This window comes from Cariama cristata, unplaced genomic scaffold (assembly GCF_000690535.1).
Source record: "Cariama cristata isolate BGI_N322 unplaced genomic scaffold, ASM69053v1 scaffold40307, whole genome shotgun sequence".
NCBI classification, from domain to species: domain Eukaryota; kingdom Metazoa; phylum Chordata; class Aves; order Cariamiformes; family Cariamidae; genus Cariama; species Cariama cristata.
In genome coordinates, this window is record NW_009629078.1 from 4,556 (window position 1) to 21,521 (window position 16,966).

The 16,966-nt window shown below is 43.5% G+C and overlaps 1 protein-coding gene across 1 annotated transcript; it reads left to right on the plus strand.

Moving 5' to 3' along the window:
* The first annotated feature begins 4,363 nt into the window (after positions 1 to 4,363).
* SNX5 (sorting nexin 5) lies at positions 4,364 to 12,906 on the plus strand. Its single transcript, XM_009705034.1, has 12 exons — positions 4,364 to 4,470; positions 4,985 to 5,095; positions 5,694 to 5,805; positions 6,138 to 6,261; positions 6,889 to 6,984; positions 7,868 to 7,973; positions 8,053 to 8,128; positions 8,975 to 9,014; positions 9,108 to 9,194; positions 10,319 to 10,478; positions 11,240 to 11,325; positions 12,348 to 12,906. The coding sequence occupies exons 3-12, from the start codon at positions 5,732 to 5,734 to the stop codon at positions 12,393 to 12,395; spliced, it is 897 nt and encodes a 298-aa protein (XP_009703336.1). The 5' UTR covers positions 4,364 to 4,470; positions 4,985 to 5,095; positions 5,694 to 5,731; the 3' UTR covers positions 12,396 to 12,906.
* Positions 12,907 to 16,966: the final 4,060 nt, after the last annotated feature.

Below are 16,966 nucleotides of genomic sequence, written 5' to 3' on the forward strand. Positions count from 1 at the left end.
ATGGGGAACCTTCAGTTCTCTTGCCCACTGCCTGGAGTGCTGGGAAGAAGCAATGATGTCCTAGCAGGGAAATCCCCCCAGATACAAAGGAGCTGCCAGGCATGGCAGGCCAGAGAGCCAAGATGGAGTGGTTTCCTGGGAAGGCCTTGGTTTAGGTGCCTGCTGTGATAAAGGAACAAGCCTGAAGATGAAATGTAATATAAGATGAAAATGTAATTCCTTTGCTCTGCACAGCCTTCGTGTGACGATAAGCAAGTTGGTCCTCATTCCTGCATGTAGGAGGGATGGTGGAATGAAAGATCTGGAATGATGAGCTGCTAATGCTGCGGGAGCTGGTGCTTGTGTTGATCAAGGGCTGGTTTGGAACATCTGCTTTAGGTGCTCCCTGGGTTAGTGCTTTATAGAGCTGTGGTAACAGGAGGGAGGGAGGGCTGCTTGCTTCCAGTTCTGTAGAGAAATGCTGCTCCAGCGCTTTCTGTAGGGAATCTGTCCTCCTGAAGTCAGACAGTGTGAATGCTCTCTTTGTAGTCTGAGCCTTGCTGCCATGATTGTGTAATCCTGAAGGTCTCTGGCCCAGAGTTAGGAGCCCACAGTGACCTTCACAGGACTAGAGCAGACCAGTGGTTTTATGATCATCTGTTTCATATGGTTCCAGGTCCTTCACTGAAGACCAGACCCCTGAAGAGTAGAGGTGATAATCCTGTGCTGTCTTCAAACAGTGATGTGCTTGATGTTTGAGCCTGCAGTGGCCTTCTAAGTAGAGGCTGGGTCATGTACCTTTACAGCAGATACTTAGGGTAGGAGAGGTATGAGACTTTTTTTTTTTAGCAAGTGGCTTCATGTGGTCCTGAGGGGCAGAATCCCACCACTGTATGTAGGGGTGTTGTGGACTCTTGTCCTGTGTCTGGGCTGGTCTCACACTTTGGGCCATATGTATAGTACATACTGCTCTGGAGTGCAGAGCTGAGCACTGCTGCTGACTCCCAGTTGCTTCTGTGTAAATAAGACCCTGCTGTGGCAATAAGCTCTCCTGCAGTAGCATTCCTGGGGATTGTTAAAGCTGTAGGTTATGTGTTCTTGCTCCATTGCCTCTGCAGTTTATGGTGCTAGAGAGATGCCCACGACACGTGAACTGCTTTAATCTGACAAAGCAGTACTGTCTTGTGTCCATACCTGCCTATCTCTAGGCAGCTGCAAGGCATACAGTGTCTAATCATGGGTTTATTTCTCTGCAAGACTTAATAAGAAAGTTCACAAATTCAAGACTGGCTGATTTGTGTAATCCTTGCCTTACTTTAGCTGAGAGGAAGCAGTTTCCTTTGGCTTATCATACTTCCCAGACTCAGCAGTTCATATTGTTAGCACTGCTGATCCTGTTTGGACAGTAAAGATAAGTAAGCAGGATGCAAAACACCGAGGTCTGCATCTCGCTGCTTTGGCTGCTAGAGTTATCTGGCTGGGAAACACTGACTAACTTACTTTTCATTAAGTTGGCAACAGGTGGTGAGCTGTGTTCCCAGTGAAACTAATATCTGAATGATGGCCTTCTACCTATCCTTCCTCTAGTGCTTCTGCCAGAACCAGTGTCAGTGACCTCTGAACCACGCACCTTTGCGCTGTTTGATCTGTGCCTTCCTAGCAAGTACCAGAATCGCGTGCCTGTAGGGGAATATAATAATAATAATCTATCCCATTGGGTAACCTTGAGAGAAATGACTGTTGCTGTTGGAATCCCTGTAGTGCTTGGAGTCCCAGCACGTCCTTTGGATGTGAGCAGCTCTGGGACTGCTAGGAACTGTGTTCTGGGGCATGCTCTGTAAGCTCAACATCCTTGCTTGGTGCCAAGGTAACACTCAGGATGGGATAAAAGCTGCCTATCCTACAGAAGTCAGAATGGGAAGTTCAGTGTGCTGCATACAAGGTCTTTCCATAGTCCTAAGGCTTAAAAAGGTGCATCTCTTACCTACCTCCTTCTAACTCTAGCTAACAGCGAGACAGAAGTGTTTTTTTTAAGCGTGGCTGGAAGGATTAGAGTACAGTGACTGGGGTAACCCTCACTTATTGGGGCACGAGAGCCTGATGCAGTAACCATCAGTGATAGTGGGAGTCTGGGCAGGCTGGGTAGAGACAAATGCATGCTAACTTGACAGCTGTGTCCTTTCTGCAGGCAGCCAGAGAGACTTGTCCTCTACTGGATCAGGACTGCAGTACACAGATGGCCAAGACTAGGGGGAGGGAGTTTCCAAAGCTTCACCTTATAAAGGGCAACCTCTCAACAGTTCTTATGCAGCTTTACAGAAGTTTAAGGCAGCATTCAAGCTATCTGTGATATGACAGGATTGTTAGGTGCTGTCTGGCACCATTTGATTGTGGGATTCGGTGCTGAAACTTGTGCTTAGCAGGTGGTAGAGGCCAGCTCCTGACTGGTGGGGTCTGTGCTGCAGCGTGGTGGAACAATATCAGTTATGACCCAGTTCTCTAGCTTGCTTTCCTGGGAAGGCATGCAGAATTATCTTTAAAGATTAACCTTGGGATTCAGCCTGGCTCTGATGGTCACTCTTCAGCAAACTTCCTGTGTTGTGACCTTGAGCTCTGGCTGTTTCTCCCTTGTGCAGAAAATGAGAATGATTTGTTAGGCTGTGGCACCGAAGGGAGGACCTCTTAGAAGACAGGTTTTGTAGCACAGGAACCACCCTGATGGGACAGGTTAAGGTTCCTGTATGCTTCTGGAACACAGATGACTGAAGCTGGTGATCACTAGTGTGTAATAGCTTGTGAAAGTCTGTTCCTTGGTGTCTAAATACATGATCTGAGTTGTTGTAAGAACTGCATTAATTTTAGTAATCTCTGCTGGATATGCCTAAAATTTTTTACTTGCTTCTGAGGTCACATAGGGAATTGAAACTATAGTTGGGTACAAGCAGTGAAGTACAACTTGATAAAAGAAGTTCAAATTGTAAACCAGAGGGAGAAATGGTGGCTATGCTGAATCTTACCGCTCATGACTGCAGCCTGGCACTTCCCTGGCTTCCCAGAACAGGGTGGCATGCTGAGCATCAAGACCTGGTCTGTTCTGAGTCAGAAAACTCTATCCTTGTAAGGAATTTTAGTAGGACTATCACTTGATGTTAGTGGTGTGTAACCTAGAGCATCTTCAACTGAGAAGGCTATTCCACTGTTCTAGAATGGTTTAAGTACAGTTGAAACTTATATTTTGGGTATAGGCTGTTGGAATGAAGAAATAAGTCCCCAAAGGAAGATGCCAGCTCTGTTTAAGGCCTCTCTGAAGCACTAGGAAGGCAAGTCTCGTCTTTATTGAACCTGGTAGGCTCTGAGGTCTCCTGTAAAGGATGCCTCACGTAACATGCTCAGAAACCTTTTTTGAGCTGCTCTGAGTGGAAACAAATAACACTAAAACGTTGCCAGACATGAAGCTGTGTCTAGAAAGGATAAGACAAAACCTGAATTTAGGAGAGGAAGAGACTTGCAGTTATAAGCAATAAATAGCTTTTCTGTAAAGTGAAGTTCCGATATCTTTTAGGCTAGTTCTTGTACCAGCTTATTGGGGCTTTCTTTAACAGCAAATGTGCATTCTGACAACAGTGAATAAGATGATGCCAGGTATCCTGAAAATAAGATTAAACAAATGCAGTGATAGTGCCGCAGTGTTCTTGGGTTTTGGTCCTGTTTCTGGGAAGCAGTTGGCTCTTAGACTTTATGGGAGCCTGAAGAGGTTTTGTGCCCTGCTTTTCGCCACGATCAGAGAGATTGTAGCCTCTGCAGTTGTCAGAACAGCTACTGGAACATGCGCAGTAGTTTTGGGAGATCAGAATGGCAGTGGTGACCAGTCTGGGACTGGTGAGGATGCATCACACTCTTCCCTACGGCTTGCTATTTGTAATAGATAAAAGCACGTAGTTCTTGCCTTAGATTAAAGCAGTTCTCAGATCTAAAGGTGAGGAAACACAAGGCTAGGTTCTTAAGAGCTGTTCTGCCACATAGTGTTGGAGGGTTGTTGCTATCTTCTAAATGGCATAATAGGCTTTGGCTTGATGTGCTCCAAGTAAACAAGCGAAGTACTAGGACGATGCTTCTTGCAAGAGGACTTCCCAGACGCCTCTAGTGTGAACTCTAACATTCAGCTATTCAAACTTTAAGCTAACAAGCCTTTTTCTTTTTCTGTGTTTGGAAGGGAAGACTTGTCACAGTGATATGCAGTCAAGGCTGTTGTGCTTGTCCATATATGCTGTTCCTGGAGGCAGTGGTTTAGTGCAATGTGGTTCTTGTTGACAGCTGATGACCAGTCTGGCTTCACTAAACCTACTTGATGCTTGACCAAGGCTTATACTGTGAATTCTGTTGCAGCTGAGGTCTGTATCTGTAGACCTGAATGTTGATCCTTCCCTCCAAATTGACATACCCGATGCCCTAAGTGAAAAGGATAGAGTGAAGTTCACTGTGCATACTAAGGTAAGATCATGGGGTAGAAAGAGGTCTTCATAAATGTTATGCAAGTAACCTGTGCATTTGCGATACACATACCTGTAAAGATGGGCTTGGCAATGAAGAAAATCTAATTAGATGGAGGTTTTGCCCCTTAAAGGTGGCCTGAGGGTGTGTGTATATATATGCAGAGACTTGATTTCCTGAGACTTGAACACTCTAAATAGAGACAAGGTAGCTGGTGCGCTAGATTGGCTTTGCTAAGGAAGCCTAGCTTGACACCAGAAGGCTGGGGGGTAGGGGTGGGGAAACCAGCTGCTGTGAAACTTCACAAAATAAACTGCATTAATGCTGTTCCACAACAGTGCTTTTTCTTTTAATAGCCTCCTTAGTAGTAAGGTTCTCAAATGAGTGCCAGCTCAGCTAAAAGGGAGTAGGCGAGGCTCTTACTAGGCAAAATAGCTTCCTTTGGAAACAGACAGAACTGTTTCTAAAAGCACTAATTTACAAAACAGTAGGGCTTCTATATCTTCTCTTCCAGACTACACTGCCAGCTTTTCAAAGCTCTGAGTTTTCAGTTACAAGGCAGCATGAAGACTTTGTGTGGCTGCATGATACGCTCTCTGAAACCGAAGAGTATGCAGGACTCATTGTAAGTACTTCCTAAAAAATAATGTAATTCTCAACAAAAGACTATGGCAATTTAAAGTGCATACTAGTAAGGGTACGAAGTCTGCTTTACCAATGTTACTAGTGTTTCATGGCTTGGATATTCCCTATGCTTCCTTTTGCCTTAATTCCCAAATTGTGGGTAGTATGGCTCTTAACTTTCCATGTAGCTTGGAGAAGCAAAAAAAAAAAGATTGATGCTCTGAGTGTCCCTGACTCTATGGTGGTATTAATATCTACCTGAAGATGATGCAGTGAAATACTCTATTTAATATAGTATTTCTTTCCTATCATGTTTCTTTGAGGCCCTGTGGGCCACAGAAGATGGCTGGGTATGGGGTGGATTATAAAGGCTGTTCTTCTTGGTTGGTTTCCCTCATAGAGCAAGGGTAGCACAGAGCTGGGAGGGATAAATAGGGACCCAGACATCAACATGGTTCTAGAATTCCTGGGTGCAGAGCCTTGCTGGCTTGCCATGACCAGCCAAAAGGGCCTCCTTCCAGAGAAGGCTAGAAGTAATTTTTGAAGTCTTTATTTACTAGCGTCTATCACTAACTAATATCTTGGCTAGATACCTCCAGCACCTTCAAAGCCTGACTTTGATGGTCCCAGAGAGAAGATGCAGAAGCTAGGGGAAGGAGAAGTGTCTATGACAAAAGAAGAGTTTGCCAAAATGAAGCAAGAGCTAGAAGCGTAAGTAGAATGAGTTTGCTGCCAAAAGCTGCACTTAGAGAAGCCTCCTGGGAGAGCAACTTATTTGGTGATAACTGATCTTGAGTGTGACTGTTTTGAAGGGTGTCTGCTGCTGCATAACCTCTAGAATCCTGGAGCTGGGGAGTTGCCAGAAGTTTCTCTCAAACTGGAAAAATTCCTGGCTAAAGAGATTGAAAATGGCTTCTCTATCACCAGCTAGCTATTTCAGAAGCATGCTGTTGAATATTTTCACTGGATAAGCTTAAAAGCAATTCTTTGTATGTTGAAGAAGGCAGTACAAGAGAGGATCTCAGTCTGTTCTTTCCTTTCAGTGAATACCTCGCTGTCTTCAAGAAGACTGTATCATCACATGAAATCTTCCTTCAGCGGATTTCTTCTCATCCTGTGCTCAGCAAAGATCGCAATTTTCATGTTTTCCTGGAGTATGACCAGGATGTAAGACACCTTTTTTTTCTTTTTCCTCCTCTCTGAATGAGGCAAGAGTGCTGTGACTTCTTCTGGGCATAATTGGAGTGTTATGTAAATCTATGTGCAGCATCAGCAAGCAGATATTGCCAGTACTTCTGTGCAGTGATTGAAGGATGAAAACCTGACCTTTAGACCTTTTTCTGGTATAAATCTCAGTGTTTCTTAATCCTAGTCAAGTTGGTTAGGAAACCACCCTTGTACGTCTTCATCTTAGGAGCAACTATGGTTCAGGTATACCTGTGCTGTGTGTTGCATGGTCCTAAAATGGCAGAATGGAGGTGTATTAAAGTTAGTACTGCGTCTGTTTTGTCACACCTGATTAAAAGCGGTAGATGCTGATCCAAGAGATGTAAGGAGAAACTGAGCTGTTTCTGAGAATGGGAAAAATCTGAGGCACAGCAGAGCTGAACAACTTCTAGTCAAGCCATTTCTTACATGAGCCATCTTTATAGAGCTTATGGGTATTATGGAGAACTTGGAAATCAGGCTGCTCTGTCATATGCTAGTTATGTTACTACACTGCAAGTATCAAAATAGTCACTTTCCCCCCTCCCTTGGGATAACTTTAAAGCTATCTTGGCCTCTCTGTTGCAGCTGAGTGTTCGGAGGAAAAACACAAAAGAGATGTTTGGTGGCTTTTTAAAAAGTGTGGTAAAGAGTGCTGATGAAGTCCTCTTCTCTGGAGTCAAGGTAAGGTAGTTGGTTTACCTCTTACCCTAATATTGATTGTTTCTTGCTTCCCGCTCCAGGGAAGTTGATTATGTCTGCTTCAGGCTTGATGTGCGTGAGGCTCAGTTACTAATGCTAACCTTGTTACTGCTGTCCCATGTTGGGTGCAGTAGCCTATATTAATTTTGACTTCTGTAGAAATAAGATATTGAAGTTATAGGCTGTTAAAAACTTAATTGTATATTTAAAGCTTCTGGTGGACGCACAAGAGTTGCCTTAACACCTGATACTGGTGGAGAGGAAGGAATTACACCTTCAGCGAGTGTGCTTGTGGCTGTTGTCTACTTCAGAGCTCTGAACAGACATGATTTATGGGTTTCTGCTTGCACTAGATGAGATCAAATACCAAAGAGTCTTGTAACTGGTCCAGCTTCAGCTTTTCTATCCTGTTGCTGTGGTAGCTGTTTCTAATAGACTTGCTGTCCTAAATGCAATGTCATGGAACATTACAGCATGTATAATGTTTGGTGTGGATGTGAAGCAAGCTTGTAAACTGCTTACTGCTTAGCTACTGTGTTGCAGCACGCCTGGGCAACAGAGTTCCAACAGTTGGTAGCCCTAAGGGCTGTCTGATACCAGCTTACTGGTTCCTTCAGACAACCTGCAGTGTTGAATAATTGAGAGTCAAGTCCATCTTCACTTCATCGTGAAAAAGAAGCTTGCCAAATGGCTTGGTTAGTCAAACCCTGGGCTCAGGATCTTGTCTTAAACTCTGTTCTTCAATAGAGGTTGATGGGCATAGTGCTCAGGTGGCTATGGTTATTTCTTTGGCCCTTCCCAAAATAGGGAAGAGCTTTTATTCTGCACTGATGTAATTGACTTAACAGGTCATACTCTCTTTCAGGAAGTAGAAGACTTTTTTGAGCAAGAGAAGACTTTTCTTGTAAACTACTACAACAGAATCAAGGATGCGTGTGCAAAAGCAGATAAGATGACAAGATCTCATAAAAGTGAATCTTTTCAAAGACCTTTCTAAAGACCTTGCAGTCTTGCTGATTTCAGCCTGAAAACCTTGTCTTGTTCTTGCAGATGTTGCAGATGACTATATTTATACTTCAGCTTGCTTGAACAGCCTGGCATTAGAAGAACCTACAGTTATCAAAAAGTAAGCAATTCTAACTGTTCATAAACATATCCTGCGTCTGGGAATATCGTGTTCCTTCTGAAAAATCCAGGGGGCTGAGTCATAGCTGGTTCAAGTTTCTTGAATAGCAAGCAAGTGGTATTGAAACTCTTTCCTTTGATGCTCCTGGTGCGGCAGACCTAAAACTATCAATTGCATCTGACTCTTAATTAGCTGATCTTTTGCCAGTTGTGCCCTAAAGCTGAATTGTGGTGGTCATCAAACCTCCTTCTAAACAGAAGTCTCCTTGAATTTTTTTCAGGTCACAAATTCCCAGAGAATGTGGGAGAAAAGGACTATGCATCTGTGTTCTAATGTGCTGTTAAATACAACCACAGCCTATGCTAGGCCTGTGTTATCTTCTGGACCTTTGAAGCCCACAATAGTAGGGTTTTTAAGCTATAGAAACCTAGTAACCTTTTCTGAGGTGAATTCTTCCACCTCTCTAAACTTTGCTATCAATTTACCAAGACCTTGTTAAAACAGGGTATATATCTGAATAGACAAGAGAGTTCATCCCTCTTGGAGGGTAGCAGTGGGGAAATTTTCCACAAGACCTTTATGCTCTAGAGATCAGTGTTGTTACTTTAATTGGTGTCTAGCTGCTCAACTGTACTAATCTGTTAGGCTGGAATCCAGCACCTCTTGCATTGAACCTTTTGTCCAGGTCTTTGCCTAGACCTGAGTTCTCTTCAAGCCCTTGTCTGAGTCTGTGTGCAGGAGTAAACTCCAGCCTTCAGCTTTTTGGTTTCCTGGCAATTGATCCCAGTATTTATCAGACTAAGAAGTATCTAAAACTTATTTATGCATTTTTTTTTTATCCCCTAGGTACTTGTTGAAAGTTGCTGAGCTCTTTGAGAAACTCAGGGTAAGAGAAGGCTTGAGGGGGGCATGGAAAGAACCTCTGAATCTCGATGTTGCTGTTTCTTGTCACATACCAACTATCTGATCTTTTCTGCAGAAGGTAGAGAGTAGAGTTTCATCTGATGAAGACTTAAAGCTCTCTGAACTGTTGAGATACTATATGCTCAATATAGAAGCTGCTAAGGTGAGAACAGTTTTCTTTTTGAAGCTTAGTTTTATTATGGGCATCATGACTCACTCATGGTATTCCTTGTGCTTTAAGAAGACAAGAAGGTGGACCATTGTTTTGCCTAAGAAACCTGGCACTCCTAAACCACAGCAGAATATAGAAACTGTATATTGGCTAGCTGCAGTCCAGCCCACTTGCAGAAGAGCTCTTTAAGATCTCAGACCAGGTTCGTTTTTTTGGCATGTAGAGAGGAAGAACTCTTTAAATTTCTGTAAGTTAGAGCAAACTGAATTTGAGTCTGCAACAGTGTTCTAACCCTTCCCCTGCCTGAGTACTCATGACTTGTCAGTAAAACCAGTGATGGCTAATTAAAAATCCTGAAGTGAATCCCAACTACTAAAGTACTTTATCATGAGTATGCGGTAACATGTGAAGGCTATTGGAGTCTGGACTTCCGAGAGGAGTTTGGTAGATTGATGTAACAGCAAAAGCTTTGCCAGCAACTCTTTTTCTGATCAATACTTGACTTGGCAAGGGGGTAACTATGCTGAGAAATGGTATCTAGATATAGCCTGATGGTCCTCTTCATCTAGTGACATACCTCTGATGTCATGTACCCTGGAACATTCACTCCAGGCTCCCTCCGCATGCTGTATTGCTATTTAGGTATCAAGACTATACTGCTGCTAGATTAGAAAGGAATTGGTGCTGAGACCTGTACTGCTTCTCATGTCTAGGTTGGTATAGTGCTTCAGTCAAGCCATTAGATCTCCAATGAATTGAATCATAGTGTATCCCTTACTAGAAGTAGACTGAGGGAATTCAGAAAGTGCTGTTCCTCCTTAGTGGAGAGGCCCACCTTCTAGAAGGACAAAGGTAATTTAAGGGAAGAAGCGATGCCTACAGTAGCCCTTGGACTTACTTGACTAAGGCACAAGTGGCTGTCCTGAAAACTTGACACTGTGCTGGTGAAAGGCTCCTCTTGCTATGCTAAGAGCACAGCAGGTTAGAATAGCTTGTTGGAAGAAGCAGAATCTGGTGCTGAAAGAGGTGAAACCTGCTGCTGCTAAGGTAGTTGTAACATCAATTTGGGAAGTAGTCCTCTTAATGCTTTGGTGCACTGTTCTGTCTGCTTTCAGGATCTTCTGTACAGACGTACAAGGGCTCTTGTCGACTATGAAAACTCGAACAAAGCTCTAGATAAAGCCAGGCTAAAGAGCAAGGATGTCAGGCTGGCTGAGGCACATCAACAGGATTGTTGTCAGAAGTTTGAAAAGATTTCAGAATCTGCAAAACAAGGTAAACCAGGCTTTGCTGTATTTAATGCTGAAGGGAGATCTTAATGCAGTCCAGGTCTCCATCTGGCCTTCAACTGCTGAAGGCTTCTGAGCACTCTCCTGAAGCGAGTAGTCTGGACATCCCAAGTGTGATATAGACACCTGTAAAATTAATGCAGCTAAATGTTTTTAAGAATGATTGCCTGAAGCAGGGCGATTTCAGTACTGGACCAACCTTAATTATAAGCCCCTAATATTTGCTTTCCGGACTGAACTCTTGTTCTCAGCTTCCACCTGAAGGTAACTACTCAGGCTTCTGATTATCTCAGTTAGAACTGTGCGAACAGACTTTTGCTCTGTCCCGGTACAGCTGAGTGCCTCATACAGAGTTTCAAACACCTATTTCTTAGTAGATGCCTTTGGATGATATGAAACAGAGGAAACATGCTTTCATGGTACACACACTACTCTCTTAATGTTCTTGGTTTTTCAAATGTTCTGTGTTCTTGCAGAGCTTATGTGGCTTCCTTCTGTTTTATTCCAGTTGTCTTCCTACAAAACCTTTCCATCTTAGGCAAGCTGTCTCTTTCCTCACCAAGATGTCAGTGTCATGTGATGAATGCATCTCTGCCTAGAAACAGCAAGACTAACTCTTGAATCTTTTTTGTGGTCAAATACTGTAACTAGAGCTGTACAACAGAACTCATGAAACATAAGGGGCATTACTGAAACTTCAGTCACACTTTGTATGTCTGTCTTGTCTTTGTTCTTTCTTCCCTACAGAACTGATGAGCTTCAAACAGAAGAGAATAGCAGCATTCCGCAAGAACCTAATTGAAATGGCAGAACTGGAAATAAAACACGCAAAGGTGTGTTCTTTTTGGAATTTAATAGGCATAGCTTGAGAGAAGAGAGTACTGTGTAACTTGGAGGATTTGCTGGGTTCCCTTTAAAACTAGGAAGTGTAGAATGGAACAGCTGGGCCCTTCAGCTGAGATCTGAAGAGGGGAAGGAAGTGAAAAGCTATAGGTGTAGTGCAAACAAAGAACAAATGTTGACAGTCTTGTCTGTCCCAAGCAGAAAGTCTGTTTTCAACCTGTTGCTCCTAGGACACCAACCTATTGCACTGTGAGGGAGAAGTCTCAGTTTTGCAGATCACCTAACTTCCTATCAGGCAGCCTCATCTGTGGTGCTTAACCCCTCCTGCATCTAGAGGCAGGTGCTGCTTCAAGTGTTTCTGTGTGCTGTGAAGGCATATCGTGCAGCTTGTGATTTATCTGTCAATGCTGCTCACTTGGCTTGTCAGTGAATGGGGGACACTGGCTTTGTAGCAGCCTCTGCTAAGCTTTACTGAGCTGGCTTGAAGTAGGCTGCAGAGACCATGCTGTGTAATGCCAGCTTAATCCAGGAAAGTGTACACAGGTTACAGGGTCTGTTAATGTAGCGTAGAGAACAAAATGGGAAGACTCAGGAGCAGGTAACTGTGCATGCTCAGCTTCTTTTGAAGAAGTAAAGTCTAATTTCCCACTCCCTGAGAGTCCTGGACTTCATCACAGGTAGCTACTTCAGTGTTGAGCTTGACTGTGAAAAAAGACTTGACAATACTGCTCAGTTTGGCTCACTTAAAAAACTTACTACTCTCTCTTGCCCCTCTCCTTCCCACAAACTGAGTCATGGTTGCAGGCCTGCAGGAGGAGGCAGATTGCAGACTGTATGATCTGGTTTTGATGCTTTACTGCTTGAATGCTTGTCTTCGCAGTATAAGCTCTAGCATTGCCACAGGCTATAAAATCCTGGGATGGACCTACTATTTTGGCAGCTGCTTCATTGTGGAAGGCAGGGTTTAAATTATCAGTCATACTCATCTGAAACTAATTTTCTTCCTTTCCAGAACAATGTCTCTCTCCTGCAGAGCTGTATTGACTTGTTCAAGAACTAAGGCGCCTTATTCTGAAAATGTGAAAAAAGCATCAATTGCACTCAATGGCCAGGGGCAACTTATTGGCTTGACTTCATTAGCTTAAAATAAATATTATCACTGAGATTGTTTGACTAATACTTAACTATGTTGATAGTGATACATTGACTTTCTCGGTATAAATGAGAGCTGAATTGTGTATGAATTGTCTGGATGTAGCTAACATCCTGTTGGCTGATAACTCAAAATGAGTCAAATGTAAGAAATCAATTTGCTGTTGACTGACTTCATCTAGCAGAAAATGTTTTCAGAGAACTCCTTTTTTGCGGGATCGTGAAGTAATCTGTCTCTTCATAGCCCTGATATATTTAAAACTTGCAAGTGGGAGTAACTTATAGAAGTGTAGTAATTTTATAAAGTAAATATCTTAACATTCCACTTCCCAGATGGATTTCTACTACAATATATTTTGAATTTCTATAACTACATTCAGTATTTGTACACGGGCAATACAGCAAATAAAGATGTCTGATACAACAAGCTGTTGCTGTATGGCAAGACTTTGTGTGGGATGTAAAATGACAAACTCAGATTTCTGGCACAGAACTATCACAAATTACTCATCACCTGGAGCTCTTCTTTCAGAGTACTAGAGGTAAATATTTGATTCAGTAGGATTGTTCTTGGAGTGGGAGTTGATGTGAAAAGTGGGGACTTCAGGTCATGTTGCTGTTTGAGTAGCTCTCAAACTTTTACTTCCTATATGCTACACACAAAGGAAACCAAGACTTTCAAAAGCATTGATATGTATAGATGGCTTGCACTCCTTCAGACTACTTCATAATACTTCATATTCTGTCAGTCTTTACACCTCCTGCTAGCAATGAGAGGCTGTTTAAAACTTTAGGGCTTCTGGAAGCCCTGCCCTAGCAAGTCTTCTGTAAGACAAACCTCTTTAAACTTAGTATGGCCAACTTAGTATGGCCAACTGGGCGTACACTGACATAGCTGAGGCAACTCAGCTTATAAACCCCAGGGTCATCTTTCTACAGGTTGACTATCACTTAGCATGTGTGGATGTAGGTCAGTGTGCCATACCTTTCTAAAGGCAACTTTGTAAGTAACATGAGTATCTGAGCCTTGCTTAATTTCTTGTGACTAAACTTCTAATCATGCTTGAAGTAGGCTATGAATTCTCTCATTTTACCTTTGACAGGAACAGTTTCAGCTTGTGGTTGATTAAGGTTTGTGGGATTCATGCTCAGCTTCTGCCCAAATAGCTCAGTTCCAGCAGCAGCTGTATAAATATATTGTTTGTGGATGTGTGGCCCCTATATACAAGAAAACTGGTAGGTAGCATCACTGGCACCTATGACAGATATCATACAAACCCCTAGCCCCTTGTCTTGGGGCAACTAGTGTTCCCAAGCTGGACAATTCATGCTGGCAAAGCTTTGGCTCTTCCTAAAAATGCACATTGTGCCTCTTGCCCTCACTTCTGGCTGCTTCATCCTAGGCTCTGCCGGTGTGCCAGCTGTGCCAGGATGAGCTTCTCCTTAGTGTGCTGGGGCTCTCAGCAGCTACGATTGCTTCATACCCTTTTGCACCTATTGCTGATGGCATAGGAGAGGTAGCATCTTGCTTATTCTGTTTTACAGTAAAACGTTGTTATATGCTGAGTCTTTCTGAACCTGGCTCCAGTAGCTGAGCGATCTTTGTGAATCAAGGTTGGCAGCGAGGAACTTGCAGCCTAGACACCTAACTGCCTTTGGGCCAAGTCTGAAGAAGTTGAGCTCTGACTACATGTATCCCAAACTACTTCAACTTAGTTCAAAGGCCTTTCTTATTTTCCTCAGAAAAGGGCTGCAGCCTTTGACATGACAAACAACGTTTTATGTCCCTACTCCAGAAGCCGTCTAGATTACTGCAGACATCATGCACTGCCGGTAACGGTGTGTTTGAACTTAAGCAAGACAACCTTATCTTTTTTTAACATTCATTTAGAGCTTTTTCATGAGTTGTTTGCACTCTAAATTCTTGATGTAGCTTGACTCAGATTAAAGTATTCATCTGATCAGATTAAAACTATGTAGAAGACTCAGTGGATATAATTATGGCTTTATGCTGATGTTGTAGTAATTATAGTTAATTTACAATAACTGCAAGAAACATTGGCAGAGACTGCTGTATAGCTACCAACGCTGTTGCTCTGAAGGGGTCTGTTTTGTGTCAGCTGTGCCAGTAGAGTGCATTGCAGGCAGCTTCAATATCTGAAAGATGTTGACTTGGAAAATACTAGTCCCAGCACAGATGATATTTGTGGAGGCCGGTGGGTGGCAGGCTGGGACAGCTGCTGCTAACTAACTGCACGGCGTTTATCCTCAGACGTGAGTTGTCATGAAGTACTGGAAAGGCTGCTGCATACCCCAGTTTCTTACCTGGCAGCTGGACATACGTTGATATGTAAGAAATTAGCTGCATAGGTGGGCAGAAGGAAGGACAGAAATCTTTAACTAATGTAATATGACCAGACCAGACTTTCCTTGAATAAAGCTTTAGCAGAACACAGATCAGCACAGGCAAGTCAGGGTGATAGGGCAGGTTATCATCAATATGAAATAATTTAGAAATATTGCTGAGACTTAATTTAAAAGGCTGGTTGGGGGAGATGAGAGCAGAGTTTCATAGATGTCCCAAACAAGGATTGACTCTAGTGTCTGTTCACTGATTGGATCTGTAGAGCAGTTTACAAGCTTGTTGCTCTGGTTTATGGGTTGCAAATTGGCTTTCGACAACAGGCACAAGCCTCTTTGCTGTGATGGTAACCGATGTGAAGAACCACATGCCGCAGATGTCAGTTCTTCTCTGTTCCTTTGAATGAGGTAAGAGGGAAAACTAATGTTTGGTCAAGTTTTACTAAGGTTTGTTAGACATCCAGCTCTAGTGTTGTTGATGAAGGCAGATGCTGCTATTACCCAGAGGTAAGCAAGCCACTGGCCTGCAGTACGAGTGCTTGGGTTAGTTCTATGCAATCCCTTCCAGCATATTCTCACCAAGAGTTTAAATAGCCGATCTTTGCTAATCCAGCTTGCCTTGCCTGAAATGGGCTAGGGGTTCTCCCAGTAGCAGTTCAGCACCTTGGAGTCAAGGACATATTCTCTTAACCCAGCTTGTAGCAGAGGTGCATCCCCTTGTACGTTGGTGCTGTGCTGGTGGCCTGTTTTATGTGAGACAGCACAGAGAAACTGCCCTGCAAGGGAGAGTGTTTCTACTGGTGTGCAGCTGCTGGGCTGCATAGAGTGTTAGAGGATACAGTCCTCCCTTCTCCACATGGTAAATTTGGAGTCTAGTTTTTTTTTCTCCTATCTTGAGGAGGAGGTGTTTTTTGTCCTCCTGATAGAAGCATGGATCCTGAGGAATCCAGCTGTGTGCCCACCAGTAGAGAGTAAGGAGGCGATTTGTGTCCTTGGACAGCAATAGCACATTTCTGCTTACGGAGAAGCAACGATGACTGTTGGGACGGTGGGCTAGAACCAGTCCTTGGCTGGTTGTCTCTGGTGGAGCAGAGCTTAGCAGTTTAGATGGGCACAGAGCAGTGGATTTGGATCGCAGTACAAAGCCAGGAGGGACTAGCAGCAGGATAGCTGGATGCAGAAGCCTGCAGTCTTGGTATGGGGCTTGCAGCTTGTCAGGCATACTAAAATGAGAGCATCTTTGGGGTGGGTGAAACAGGTGGCGATTGTACTTAGGGAGTTGGCAGTATCTGGATATTGGAAAACTGCAGGTGGGAACCAACCTGGTTGCATAAGAGAGGCTCATAAATGTGTCCTGTTGCACAAGATTGTGATTCCAGTTGGTGCAATAAAACAGGGGTTTGTAGCCATAGAAAGGGACTGATTAAGGGTTGAGTGTACTTCAAGAAAGAGCTGATTTGCCCTGGTTTATGCAAGTACTTGTGGCTCTATGAAGACACATCATTGACATGAAGGCTGGTAAACCAAGCAGAGAATGGTTCCTGTGCCTTTGGGATAGATAAAACCCGGAGCGGCTGTGAGCGTGGACTCTTTATGCTAGTTGTTGCTGGCTCTGTGCTTCCCACAGTGGTTCTGCAGCTATGACTGGCTTTAACAGCCTGGAAACTCTGCTAAACACCCTGGCCTGACTGGGGGCAGAAATTCAGCTGCAGTCTGACTTATCTTGGGACGATTACTGATGTTTTAGTTAGAGATTCATCATGACTAGTTGGGTGTTTTTTAACACAGTCTTGACTTATTCAGCTCTTCTCCATTCCTTCCTGTTTCTTCTTGACTGCACGCTCTGTAGGGGAGCTCTGATCTGAGGCCTTGACCTCTAGCAGTTCTGTAGCCTTGTGCTACGCTTCTGATAGCAGCAAATCTGAATTTCTCAAAACATGGAGCTGGGAAGGTTTTCTCAGCAGGTATTAATAGTTTCTGGCACTTGCAGTCTCTCTCAAAAGATAGGGAGGAGCTGCTTGTTTATGCCGTCAAGCAAAGAGCTCTGCAGAGTTCTCATTCTTGGATGTAGCTTTCAGTGTTTTCCTGCTATCCCAGCACTTGCTGCTATGTCTGAGA

Coding starts and splice junctions, on each gene's coding strand:
- SNX5 (XM_009705034.1), top strand. CDS start 5,732: ATGCAGAAGCTAGGGGAAGGAGAAGTGTCTATGACAAAAGAAGAGTTT. Junction 6,985..7,867: donor TCCTCTTCTCTGGAGTCAAG/GTAAGGTAGTTG, acceptor ACTCTCTTTCAG/GAAGTAGAAGACTTTTTTGA. Junction 11,326..12,347: donor TGGAAATAAAACACGCAAAG/GTGTGTTCTTTT, acceptor CTTCCTTTCCAG/AACAATGTCTCTCTCCTGCA.